We start from the raw sequence: 14,212 nt of genomic DNA on the forward strand, positions 1-14,212 counted from the left end.
TTTAAATGTTTAAATTTTCAACCTCATGTCTTATTGTTTGATATATATTTTTAAAATAAATGTTTAAATTTTCTTTCAAACTCTTATTTAAACGTTTCACAAATTCTATCAAACCGTCCACAAATTCTATGTTATTTTTAAATCGTAAAAACTGTTTTAAATCAATTTTAAAAGCCAATATTTTATTTCAAGACTCTTTTTGTTTTCGTTAACCATCGCCAATAAATAACTGCAACTATAAATTACAATTAAAATTAAAATGCTATTTAAATATAAATTGTTTCACTTTTTAACCCCACCTTTCAATTATTTCCCTCTTCCACAGGACATCTCCAGTATGCGAAATGTGATCAGTCGTGTGAAAGGTAGTCAGCCAGCACCAATCCTCCTAGTCGCCAACAAACTAGATTTAGATTGCCAAAGAGAAGTCTCGACAGCGGAAGGTAAGTTGTGCAGCACATCCAACCAACACATCCGGTTATTATTTTTAGTTTCCCAACACCGGGTCCTTCTGGTGGAATACCATTCAGAAATAAACTCGTTATAACTTTCACTCGGGGGGTTGTGATTTTTTTTTTCCGTTTCGCTCGCTAAACTTTCAGTGAGAGTAAATTCTGTCGAAGGCAATTTACACTTCGTTTATGTAAAAAAAAGCTGAGTTTTCACAACTCTGCAGTCACTATTCTTGTATCTGTAATCACATATATACAACCTGAATCCGGTCTGAACGAAATCCAATTACCATAAAGTTTACTATTTTGCTGTTCTCTTTTACATACTTTGCCAACACTCTGTGTGCCACAGCAAAAATAGTAAAATTTTACATGCAATTTCATGTAAACGTTGAATACAGTTTATATTTATTTTTTAAGCTCAAAAGTTTTGTTTTGAGTCTATGCTTCAAATTCAATCGAAAAACTGTTTACAAAATTTTACTTCAATTTCCATGTAACTTTACACAATTTCTTTTTTTTACCGTGCCAAAAGCTTTAGCACCTTTTGACAGCTCGTTTTGGGAAAAGCTTTATCCTAGTGAGAAAGAGAAAAAAAAAGAGTTGTTGTCACACCTAAAACCAACAACTTTTGCTCTAAACGAAAAACCCCTCTCTGGTAATGGGACAGCACGAAAATAGTGTGTAAATGTGACAAAATGTGTGGCGTTCTAGGTCGGGGATCAACCCGGCTCTGTCAAACACCCGGTGGTGATGGTGATGGGGGAAAAAAGTGTATTGGATTATCGGCCATTAGTGTTGGTGCTGGGAAATTGTGGCGTGGATGAGGGAGTTTTATTGAATTACTCGAAACAACGGTGCGCGCCTAAATTTATGCGGTTTTTCTGCTGAGGTCAATCAGAAAGCTTTGATGTGGTGGGGGAATTGATGGGAACGGGAGGGATGTTTTGGGAAGGAGTGAGTAGAACGCAATTTACATTATATTTTAATATTTTTTTATTTTGATTGAGGGCTATAATGGAAATTCAAACGATTCGTTGTGATGACTTTCATCGACTTCCCTCGTTTCAAATTTGCACAAATTAGCAGAAATTATTAAAAATAATGTGTCAGTTAATTGGTGCTTAAACTTTCAATAAGTTGCCTTTTTCCCTCAACAAAAATTGAGTCAAACATTTAAAAATGACCGATCAATGAGACTAACTTCATTTCTCTAATAATTTGTTGATCTAAAGCCAATCTAAACCTTCACATTATAATGAATAATTTAAAAATTGACGTTGATTTTTGGCAACCAGAAATATTTGAAAACTTCGTGTGGCCAAAAATGGGATGGCATTGTTCGATAAATTTTTCTAATTCAAAAATTTAATGATCTCATTTCGAATCTAATAAATTATTGTTTTTTATTCGAAAACTTTGAGGCCAATGCAAATATTTTTCAAAGTTTTTGTCCCTCGGCTCTGGACGAAGTCGATAGGGGATAACAAGCCCTAATTTCAACATTTGGGTGAAAAAAGTGTTTTAAAACTTTTAAAAATATTTGTACCAGCTTATTCAATATTAAGCTTGAGTCTAATTTAAGGAAGGTTTTTCAAAGAATGAAGCTCGAAATTTAGATAATTTAATATTATTATTGAATGAATTTTTAAAGTTGCAGAGCAAAAATTAAAAGAAACATAAATGAATTATTTGCATTATTATTAATTCTTGCCAATTGAGTCTATTACAAGTATTTTTTTACAGTTTTTGAAAGAAGAGTTTCATTGAAAACAAAATGAACAGAAAAATCAAAAAAGAATATTTTGAAAATTCCAAAATCAGCCCATTTTAAAAAATGCGTTTTTTTGTTGTACAATATTTAAAAAAATAATAATATCAATACAAATATGTATCTCTTTGTGAAAAAAATCTGCCTAAGGTTACATCAGCTCAAAAGTTGCATTTTTGATGTTTTATTCCATTGAATAAAATTTTTTTGAGAATTTTATTTTTTGTGAAACAAAGTTATATTTAAAAAAAAGTATATAAGCAAAACTTTCGATCATAAAATCCCTTCCCATGATATAGATTTTTGTATGGACGATCCAATGATACAAAACTGGGTGCTGAATAGTGGTTCGCAAAACGGCCTCAATTTTGAACTGTCAAAGTGGAACCAATTTACTGTTCGCCAAAAGTAGAAAGTATTGTTATCGATCATTAAAAATTGTTTTTCTTTTTGCTAGAATGAAAAATGTGTGGTTTTTGAGGACCTAGAGTTGAAGTCAAGAAATCTTAAGAAAGTTGAAAGCGAGATCGTCATTTTTTATAATTATGAATTGATGTTGTTTATGGAGACGATGCGGTTGTATCCATCCAGAAGCTGTCTTTATTGTTTAATTCCGTTCGAAAACCTGGTTTAGTGAAAATCTTCTCTGTTTGTTAGATCAGGTTCGCTAGAATTAGCATTAAGAGCTGCAGGATTCCAAAATCAGCCAGGGAATTTATCTGCGACTTCGCAGAATGACACTCTCGCCGCAGTTCTTCGTCACCCGTAAAAAAGAAAAATCTCTTCTAACCGATCGAAACGCGACAATTTTCCAGCAAAAAATTCCAAAAACTATGCAAAATAAAACACATTGTACTACTTATTATAAAACAGCTCATTTACCAGTAAGAAAAAAGTCATGCTTGTGCTTGAACAGACTCCTACTTTGTAGATGTAAACAAAGTGGGATCATTCGAAAATCACGTTACGCATTCTCTCTATTCAGCACCCAGATACAAAATGCTTACATGGTCATTAGAAAGCCCTTCAAATTAGAAAAATATAAACTTTTATGAAATCGGCTGATTTTTTTTTTTGTTCATCGAAACCAAGATCAAACAATAAAAGTTGTTTTTTTTTATTTAAACATGAACTGTTTAAAACTCCAAAAATAATTGTATTTATGTATTTTTTCTTTAAAGAGAGCTTGATAAAGCAAATGCTATTTTTTTATTTTACATAATTAAGCCTAAATTGTATTCTATTGTCAGTATTAAAATAGTATTTTGGTATTAAGATTATTTTAATTTATAATATTCCGTGATTCATTTGTACTATTTTCAACTTATCTTTTGAATTATAGATTCATACATATTTGTCGTACAGTCATCCCTCATATTCGGAACAGTTTACAGATCGGCCAATGTTCAACAAATCATATAAAATCGATAATTGAACATAATGATTTGCTTTTACCTTCATGTGAAAGCTTTTCTTGCGATCTTTCGATTGATGTATAGACCGGCTGTACATTTTTACGTTTTATATCAAGTTTTCAAAGAAAAACATTGACCCTTGAAATCCACAAATTCGGAACACTTTTTTCTTACGATGTAAACAAACTTTTTTTTCTCTCCAGGAGCACATATTTTTTACAAAATAATGACTTTGCACTCTGAAACCAATAAAACTCATGCTTAGTAATGTTTTATGAATGGTCTGATAAAACTTTTTTGTAAAAATATCAGTTAAATTCAGGTGTTCCACAATTGTGGGAGACACAATAACATCCCACAATCATGGAACAGGTAATTTGGAGGCAGTGTTTTGGTGCTCTGGATAAAATAGTCTGGAAATGCAGTTTTTGTTTGAAAAGTATTACTTTTACTAGTGAAATAGCAAAAGAGTGTCCAAATAAAGGCCCTAAAAATAGCAGGGTCGGCAAAAAAGTTGCATTTTGCATTCCATTGACAAATTACGACAAAAGTGTTCCGAACATGTGGGATGACTGTATCTGTTTATTTTGATAAAAGAAAAAGGAAACTCAGAAAAATTTAAAGGTGTCAGTAAAAACCCGCAAATACATTTGCTGAAAAAAAAAATAACTGGACACATTTTTTATGTTTTCTATTGGAGGGAGTTTTCAGCCTTCTGATCAATCCTGTTAAAAAAAATGGTAGTACATTTTTTATATTAGTCTCGATTTTTTGTTTCTTGAGTGGTAGAGTATTTGAATAGAACAAAAATTTAATAATTTTCTGGAATCTAAATAAAAAATTTAGCATGAAATAAAAAACATAATATTACCTTTGAAAACAAAATATTAAAATTTTATCAAGGCTTAATTTTTTTAAGACTTATAAAAATAATCAAACAAATTAAGAGCAGAGTATTAAATTTAAATTTCTTCTTAAAACTTTCGAAAAAAATAAAAAAAAATAATCGAGAGCTTTACTTATAATATTTGCAAAAGAAATATATTTCAAATCGTTCAACTTGTATTATTTTTTCTTCTTTTTGCCTTCCTCACCTTACTGAAAAAAGGATATAAAATCACTCGTAAAATTGATTTCTTTATTTGACCTCGTAGACCCACCTTCACATATTAGTATGCCTGACTTGTATTCTGTTCTTGGTATTTCATTTAATTATTTTTACACTCATCGGGCCAATACAGTCCAGACTCGATTATCCGAAGTTTCGATTATCCGAAGTTTCAATTATCCGAAGGTTTGTATGGAACTCGGATAATCGAATCATGAACAAACAAAAATAAATTTCGTATTTTTTTTAATTTTTATTTTTTTAACATTAAATTAGAGTTCTGCGACCCAATTTTTGTCACATTTGAGTGGTTGATTGCATATTAAATTGAAACATGCATTTTTCAATATTGCATCTTTACCATTTTTAGCCGTCTTCTTGTAATTAAAAATTCTACATCATTTTAAAGAAGTTTACGGGTCATACTTAAGCTCGACAATCAAAAATATAACAACAATTTTTTTTTGTGATTCGATTATCTGAAGTGAAATTTTGCCTAGGCCTTCGGATAATCGAGTTTGGACTGTACATAACATATTGAAGCTTTTGTCCCCTTACCTTATTTATTTTTAGAAAATTCAGACGGCACAAAATATTAATTTATCAAATAGGAATTTTCGATGAATAAATTGTTTGAATCCTTTGATAACACATTCAATAACGTTTACTTTTGACACAACTAAGACAACTCTTAGCTTAAACAAACAGAAGTACGGGAAATACGTAAAACATTCAAAGTTTTTTGAAAGAATTCTTAATATTTTTCAAATTTTTGGCAATAGGATAACTGTATGACTGTTGAAATAATTAAATTAACTTTTTGCTCAACATTTACCAAAAACCTAATTAATTCTGCTTGCATAACACTTTTTAACCACTATTTCATAATTTGGAAAAGCAATTGTTATCTTTTCCATTAAATTGCTATTTTACATAAATGATCGGTACGATGGACAAACAAAATCAAACGCATATATTTATCAGAAAACAAGCTTCCAATTGTTTCATGTAATGCATGCCAAAAGCATCCAACATTGCTACGCCATCGGTTCCTTATTCCAAGAATAATCCCGGGGAACGATCCCAAAACGGTTCCCAATCATCATCATCATCGGGGGCCAAGCCAATTGCAAATGGCTTCCCGTACTTTTCGCCTCAATTTTCCCCGATTTACAACCAAGAATCCCATTGCAACGGAAATAAATTCCAAACTGTAACTTGGGGTGAATTTGACCTTTTTGACAAAGTAAACCCATTTCCCAAACTCACACCACCGAACGGCTCCAACTGCTTGACAGAACAATTTTCGAGTATTTTCCTTCTTTCCGAGAGTTGTGAATTCGATTTTTCCTCCTCGCACCCCACTTCACCTTCTTGAAAATGGGAAAATTGTCCAAAGTAGCTTTCAAGGCAGTCCGAGCAGCAGCTGTTTATTGGCTTCGTTTTGCATTCGTCGATTTCTTGATTCGAGCGCGCGCGTTCGAGTGCACGGAATTGATGTTTCCAATTTTCCTATCCTCGAGCAGCAGCTGCCGATGGCGAATTGAATTCCACTTTGGAGAGCGGGAGAAAAGTTGCAGCCAGCGCGGGAAAAATGGCGGGAAATTTACATCTTCAGTGCGAGGGAAAAAGCGCATCCTTTTTCTTGAGATTTGAGTAGGACGTCGGGATGAGTTGGCTTTATCGGTAGGGAGAGATGTGCAGGGTAAAAGGAAGGAAAATGTGCATTTTCCGAGGAAATTGTGATGCTTACGGAATGAGTTTTCCGAGATGGTGAAGTTCTTGAGTAAATATGTGAATATTAGAAAGTTGGGTAATTCTCTACCAACTCACACGAAATCGGAAAAAGTTGCCCCGACACCTCTTCGATTTGCGTGAAACTTTGTCCTAAGAGGTAATTTTTGTCCCGGATTACGAATCCGAGCTCCATTTTTCGATTTCCATTGTTGAACATGAAAAAAGACGTGTTTTCAATAATTTGCAGACAGAAATGGGGACTACATATTTCAGGGTGTAATATTACATAAAATTTCATAAAATAAGGCAAAATTTTATTTTCATTCAGTCTCTTTACACGCAGCTGGAGTACTACTTTTTTGGCTGTGGAGGAATTAAAAAAAATTATTTATTTATTTGCGTTTAAGGACCACTTAACTCAAGAGTCATTCGGGTCCGACAAAAATTTTAACCTTTAAATTCACCCCAATATTTTTTACCCGTTTAGTTTTAAAATGCGTTTTTGATTTTTGCAATTTTTTCTATTTTTTCTAAATCTTGTTCTCCGGACAAATTTTCATAAAAATCAATGAATACCTTTAATTAAAATGAACCATTTATGAGAAACAGCGTTTTTACTGAAAAAAGATTGATTTTACGAAATAAAGCTCACGGAAATAGACAGAGCTGGTGCTAGTGAGTATATTGTGAACATGATCATGGCCTAATTAGACATCACGTTTCCGCTGTGATTGTTATTTGGCCATTTGGTAGATCTACTTCCGTGTACTTTATTTCGCAAAATCAAACTTTTTTTTGTGTAATATCGCTGTTTCTAGTCAATGGTTCGTTTTACTTTGAGGTTTTCATTGATTTTTATGTAAAATTGTCCGGGGAAAAGGATTGTGAAAAAACTTAACAAAATTAACAAATACAAAATTTGGGAATGGGACAAACCTACGTTTTAAAGCTAAAAGTGTAAAAAAAAACAATATTGGGGTGGATTTAGAGGTTTAATTTGTTTTCGAATTCCTTGGACAATTTCCTATAAAATGCAACCTGAAGAAAATATTTGTAATGAAAAAATAAGTCTTTAGAAAATCTTTAAAAAAGAGTAAGCGAAATGAACTCGTACAGGGTGCCAAAAATAAGGGGATGGTCCAATCGACGCCAAACTTGGGATTTTTGTTAATTATCGATCGATGAAAGTTTCCTTCAAGTTTGGTCGAAATTGGTGAAAGTCGAGTCCAAAAGTGTACTCAGTTGACATATACATGTTGGAAGCCTTCACTCCAAATGTTTAAGAAGAATTTCACGCGTTTATGATTAATAAGAAAATAAAATAAAACAATGTTATGCCTTACCAACTCACATTTGGCATTAATTTGTAGTTATTTCAGTTATTTCAGAGAAATTTTGTAAATTACATATTTTTCCTCCAATTCTGCAATAGAATGCAATTTAACGACAGAACATAACCGAGAAATTATTCTGCAGTATGTTCCCATTCTGACTGTGCCTTGCATGTGAGTACGAGTTCGTTTTGCTAACTAATGAATTTGGCATGCCATAATGCTCTCTAAACCAAAAATAAGAACCAACAACAGCCAGCACCAAAGCTTCTTTTCTCTCTGTCTGATTTGGGCGTCTTTTTGGGAGGGTAATGTCTGTTTCGCATCAGCCAGCAGCAGAACGTAGAACGAAACACACCAACTGCCAAGACAGAAGAGACATTTCCGGAAGGAACCGACATTCCTTTGTACGTACGATTGGATGCAATCAGTTGTTTTTTTTGGGTTGATTTTGTTTTAGGGTAATTTGTAAAGTTTATGATTATTTTTGCATAGTTAAAATATAGTTGATATTTTTAGATTGATTTTTTTTTAATTTAATCATTATTTTAAACAAATTGTAATGATAAAATTACCCTCCCAATTTACTTCAGCTTCCTTTCTCAAGCCCATTAAAGCCTTCTTTCCATTTTAAAACAGGAAACAGACGTTGCATTCCGTGGCAGATTTTTAAGTCCTTCCCAAGAGAGAAAAGAAAACGTAAGAAAGTGATTTCCCCTTTTTCGCTTGGCATCCATTTTCCATGCGGCGCGCAGTCTTTATTGCCCTCACAGGTAAGCTTTTTCTCCTCCGGAGGAAAAGCGACACAGCGGAAAAGACATTTTCCCCCAAAATACATGTATCTTTGGGAATCAACAAACAGACAGGCGGACAGACAGAAAGAGCTTGGGATTTCCTTTGTGTTTGTGTACTTTTTTTGTAACCAGAGGTAGACATTGTTTTTATGTTGGAAGATGTTTTTCAAGGTTTCTTTAAGATTTCAAAAATAAATTAAAAAAGGATGATATTTTTAAATGTTACCACAAAATATCTGGAAAATAATTCAATGCGGTATTGTTCAACTTTTGAGCATGGCCAGATCTCACCCACACGCGAAATCGCCCAACCATACTAACCAGATGATGGCAAAACAAAAAAGTGAAAAACATTCAAATAGAGAGAGGCCAAGGTCGAACAGAGTCGAGTGTGTTTTGCCTCAAGGAGGATGATGATGCTCTTTTCCTCTGTTTAGTTTTTCTCACACGTTCAATGCAAAATTGAGTTCGGACACTGTGAAAACTATGGTAAAATTCAAAACTGATTTTTTAAAAGAAAATGGGCGAATTGTTTAAAATTAAAAAAAAACACAATTTTGAATTAGAAAAACATTTCAATAAAAGTTTAATTACAAAATCAGAACAAAATTGCATAAAAACAACTTCAAATTTTAACTGTCAAATTTTCTCAATAAAGACTTCACGCCAACGCTTTTCAACGTGCCGAAATTAAGACTGGAAGCTTTATTTTGGCCGATTTCGCCGTCGTCGTCATCGGTTGGTCTGTTTTTCTATTATTCAGTGCGCAGTATGAACCGTGAAGCTGGAGATGGGTTATTTTTGGAATCTGATCCCAAAGTTGGTAATGTAATGCAATCGCCTTTCATTCATGCATACTTAGAAAATCCATGAAAATTAAATTTCTGAACAATTATTTGGCACTTATTTGACTAGCAAACATAAAAAAAAAATAAAATGTTATAGATAAACTAAAACATATTTACGAGCAACAGAATTTTTTGTTTTTTGTTTTTTTTTTTTTTTGTTTTGAAATACAATGCCATCCCGTTTTTGGCAACATGACTTTTCGACACATTTCCTCTCGTCTAAAATGCTTTTGAATGAGATTAACCACTTTTGCTTCTGAATTGTTGATAAAAATCCAATTTAAAACTTTACACAATAATGAACAATTTTAAAATTGAAGCTGATTTTTTACAGACAAAATGTTTGAAAAAATTGTGTTGCCAAAAACGAGATCGCACGTGAGCATTTCTTCAACTTTTTTAAAATATTTCATATTCAAATACTATAAGGCTTTGCAAATATTTTTCAAAGTAATCAGCTGAAAACAAATTTTTAGTGCATTCCCCTGCGTTTTAACATGTTTGAGTCAATTCAAAAATATTTTGAGTTTTTTTGCAAATTTTCAGTACTGCAAAAAGTTTTTCCTCCGCAAAAAAAAATATGTTTTTTAAAACATAAGGGAAATATGCCCTTTCTCAGCCTATTTCTATTATCGGCCTATCACCACTTTGATAATGAATTACAGCTTTTATAAAGTGTTTTTGACTGTTCCAAAGTAACGAATAGCTCAAATAAAAGTGAGCAAGCAACTCTCCATTGTTGATGCATCTAAAAATGTTGATTTAATAGCGGAAAACTGCAAAAGTTATGAGAATTGGTCGAACGGCTTAGAGTGATTAAAATGGGTGAATTTCCCCTAGAACTTTTGAAAACTATTGATTACAAACCGCATTTTTGAATTTATATTTTAAAATTCTGGCATGTTATTTCATTTTAATCCTCTTAGTACCCCTTCTCGACCTCAGCCCCAGCCTAGAGACAAAACTTTGAAAAAAAATTAGCATTGCATAGACAAATCCAGCGAAAGCTCAACGCTGCTTTTTGATGGTGAGAGATTTGACAGCTCCCATACTAAATTTCTCGATTTTCATACTTTTTGTTAATTTTCTTCTAAAATAAAATACTGAACATATGAAAACTATATATTTTTGGTGCCCAAAATTCCTGCTGAATCGAATGGTGTACTTATCTCAATTGCAAATTTTTCGAACAGTTTTTATTTTAATAATATTCTAGACACATTTTGTGCACCTAATCAATCAATACTTTTATCATAAATAATCATTTTATGCTTAAAAATTGAGTTTTCCTGAGCTCCCATATTCAAATACATACCTGAAGCTGTCATTTCTAACACCATTGGCCACCTAGCGGCCTTTTCAAACTGGATACGTCTATTGAAAAAAATCCGTTTGGAATGTGATATCCAATCAAAACATTCTCTTCACAGAAGACAACGCCGCCCTAGCTGTGAAAATGCGAATTACCACTTAGTGCACTAAAAAAAGAATGTGCTTTTTTGTTCATTTTTTTTTCTGAACGTTTGTTGAATTATTTGTTAACACAACTTGTATTATCATGATAATAATGGATATATTTTTATTTTTTATTTTTGTCAATTAATTTTTGAAATTTGCTTCTGCTTTCATTTAATTTTTTTGGTAAAAATTAATACCATATTATTTTTTTCTACTTCTGTTTCTTATTTAAAATTAAACTTACAATCAAAAAGAAAGATATTTTAAATTTAAAATTAAGACAAACATTTCAAAGGGATGTCTCGATTTAAAAATTTCCGATGTTTTTTAAGTATCAGAAAATTTTATAAATGTTTTTTATTTTACTTTGAAAATTGGAAAATATCTGGCTGTTTAAGTGTAACCTACAATACTTTAATTTTGCTGTTTCTTTTTATTTTATCTGCTGTATCTCAGCAACCAGAGGCCTGATCTTCAATGTTTCCTATACGATTTTACAGACAATTTTGTGAACTATTACAAAAATATATTTCCTGGAATGAACACTCTTGTATACTTTTTTGTTTTTATCAAACTTTATGTGGCTTGACCCCCAAAACATGTACCAAAAATCTTAAAATTCGATTGCTGGGAATTTAATTTTCAGTAATAACAAGCTAATTAAAAATAATGAATGCTTTTTAGTTTAACTATTTTTTATGAATAGTTCTAACCACTACCTAAAACATAGTTAATGAAACAGTTAACAAGATATAGATGTTCGAATATTTACAAACCACTTTTGTATAAAAAGCTGCCAAAATAGTATGGAGCTTGTATAGGCAAACTAATAATGCAAAATGGGTTTTTTTGGTTATAGAGAATACCTCCTGGAAAGTTTTATTCAAATAAAAAAAAAATACAAATAAAATCTATATCCGATTATACTGCAAATTACGTTCAAGTGGGGGAAACAACCGTTTTAATGAAAAAATGTGATTCAAAGGATTCCAGATTTGTAACAATAATTATATTCATCTCGTGGCAAAATTCGATTTTTTCATCACTCGTCGTAATTATCCATCCTGGTAAATATCGTTAGATAAAAAACTCGCTTTGAAAAATCTTCTTCTGCAACTTCTTGCTTAAAATATAATAAATAAAAATGAAATTATAGTCATTCATTAAGTTTTTTTTGAGCTCAGCAAATAATCTCCCACAACACCAACTGTTAAAAATGAATATTTAAACTGATTTGAAAATTAAAAATTCAAAAAAATATATTATTTTATTAAAATATATTATGCAAATGCCACAATGTAGATTGAAATCCATTTTATTGTTTCCACTATCTTATCTTTCCAGCTTCATCTAGCTAATTGTCATTAAATTTGATAGATGATTTTAAAATAATTGGGTTTTTAGTCAGTATCAAAAATCTCACAATATTTTAAGTATGTTTATCAACGAACAAAAAATTTTCTAACAGAACTTTTTTTTATTGTTTTCTAGTGTTTAAAGTTTATTTGGGTCACGATATTAAATATTTCCATTGAAAAAAATTTATAATATCCTTTTTCTAATCATCATTTTCCCCACTTTCGCAGGAAGCGCCCTCGCCGAGCTGTGGGACTGCCCGTTCATCGAAGCCTCCGCCAAGGACCGCATCAACGTGAACGAGGTGTTCGCCACGGTCGTGCGGGAAATGAACATGACCTCCGAGAAGCGCCAGAAGAAGAGCTACTGCTGTTGTACATTGTTATAGAAGTGGCACTAGGCGCGTAATTTTAACTATTGGTTTACCCCCTTATTCGTAAAGTAAAGAAGTAAAAAAAAACGCTAAAAAACGGTAAAGTAAATAAAGAAAAACAGCAAGAAAAAAAACCCTATACATATATTAATTATTAAAGGTAAATTAAATCGAGAGAGAACGTGCGCGAGAGAGGGCAAAACTGCAAATCTGTGAGCGGATCAAAAACTTGTGGGTAGGAATTTAAACGAAAGTGAAGAAGTGAAGAAAAAAACTTTTGAATGAGCGCAGTTTTGTGAAAGCCAGCAAAGGAAAGAAAAAACTCAAAAAAATGGAACTTATATACATATTAAATGTAATGATAATAATTAATGGTAAATTTAACTTTACACACACACAGACACACCGAAGGGGCTCCCTCATCAAATTGGTAGGGTTCTAAACGTGATTGTGAGAGAAACGAGCGGAGACAAATTTTTAGAGGTGTACAATAAAGAAAGCCAGCAAGCAAAAAGTAAGTAAAAGTGTCTGAAGTAAACTCACTCTCTGTCTGTATGTAAAACACGAAAACGATTAGTGCGATAAGTGAGCGAGAGAGAAATAGAAAGAGAGCGAGATTTGAGAAAGGAAGGGAAACAAACAAACGTGCGCTGTTTAGGGTATATTTTAGCAAAGAAAACAAAACAAGAAAACGGAAACCAATTGGTTTTCCAATTTAGTCAGAATCAGTTCGTTTTTGCGCCACCGCCAACCGATTGGTTCAAAGCTCTTTTTTGTTCGTTTGTTCTTTTCTGTTTCGATTTTTCCTTAGGTTAATGCGAAAAATACGTTGTTTTTTGAAAAAAAATGTGCATGCAAACAGCGAACGCGATAACACACACCCACACACACGTACACGTGTCTAGTTGTTATGTAAGTTTAGATAATCTAACTCTTTTAACTCCGTCTCCGCGGCACGTTTCGCAGCCACAGATTTTATACCACAAAAACAAGCAAAAAAAATACACATAATCAGCCAAAACTATTTTACGTTCCCCCAAAAAAAACCTATTTTTTCCGTTCTGTTTTTTTGTAAAATATATAAATTTATCGCTAAACTTAAGCAAACACTATTCTTTCTCCAAAGCAAGTGAAAAAAAACGATGAGATTTGAGCAAAATGAAAAGTAAAACGAGAAAAAAATGGAAACTAACTCAAATACATTCGTTGCCGTGAAGAAAAATTCAACTAAACTAAAAAAAAGAAAGGGTAGTAAAATAATTAAACAAGAAAGAGGAAAACAAAACACTGGGGAAAACGATATCTAGTTCTGCTGCAAACAAAGGCAAACAAAAATCAACCATTGATGATCATTGATGTGAGAGTGCGAGAGCGAGCGAGAGTGAACGGATGCGAGTGAAAGGAGCGAAATCATTTCTGTCGGCGAGTTTGGCCGGCAGTGATTTTGACGGAAAGAATTCAAAACAGAATGAAGGAGCGAAACAACAATGGAATATACACACACTCAAACAAACACACACACAGCATACAATATAGGTGTACTAAGAAAAAGGCAAAAAGGCAAGAAAA

At 32.4% G+C, this 14,212-nt stretch overlaps 1 protein-coding gene across 2 annotated transcripts in view; it reads left to right on the forward strand.

Annotated features, from left to right (window-relative positions):
- Positions 1–12,762, forward strand: part of LOC120418136 (ras-related protein Rap-2a) — a 229,810-nt gene extending 217,048 nt beyond the window's left edge. For both annotated transcript variants that reach the window (XM_039580426.2, XM_039580423.2), the window contains exons 4-5: positions 326–443; positions 12,501–12,762. In XM_039580426.2, the coding sequence (XP_039436360.1) occupies positions 326–443; positions 12,501–12,658 (276 nt within the window). In that variant the 3' untranslated portion in view covers positions 12,659–12,762. The remainder of the gene's footprint in view (positions 1–325; positions 444–12,500) is intronic.
- The last annotated feature ends 1,450 nt before the right edge of the window (positions 12,763–14,212 follow it).

The sequence above is a fragment of the Culex pipiens genome, chromosome 2 (genome assembly GCF_016801865.2).
Source record: "Culex pipiens pallens isolate TS chromosome 2, TS_CPP_V2, whole genome shotgun sequence".
Taxonomy (NCBI): Eukaryota; Metazoa; Arthropoda; class Insecta; order Diptera; family Culicidae; genus Culex; species Culex pipiens.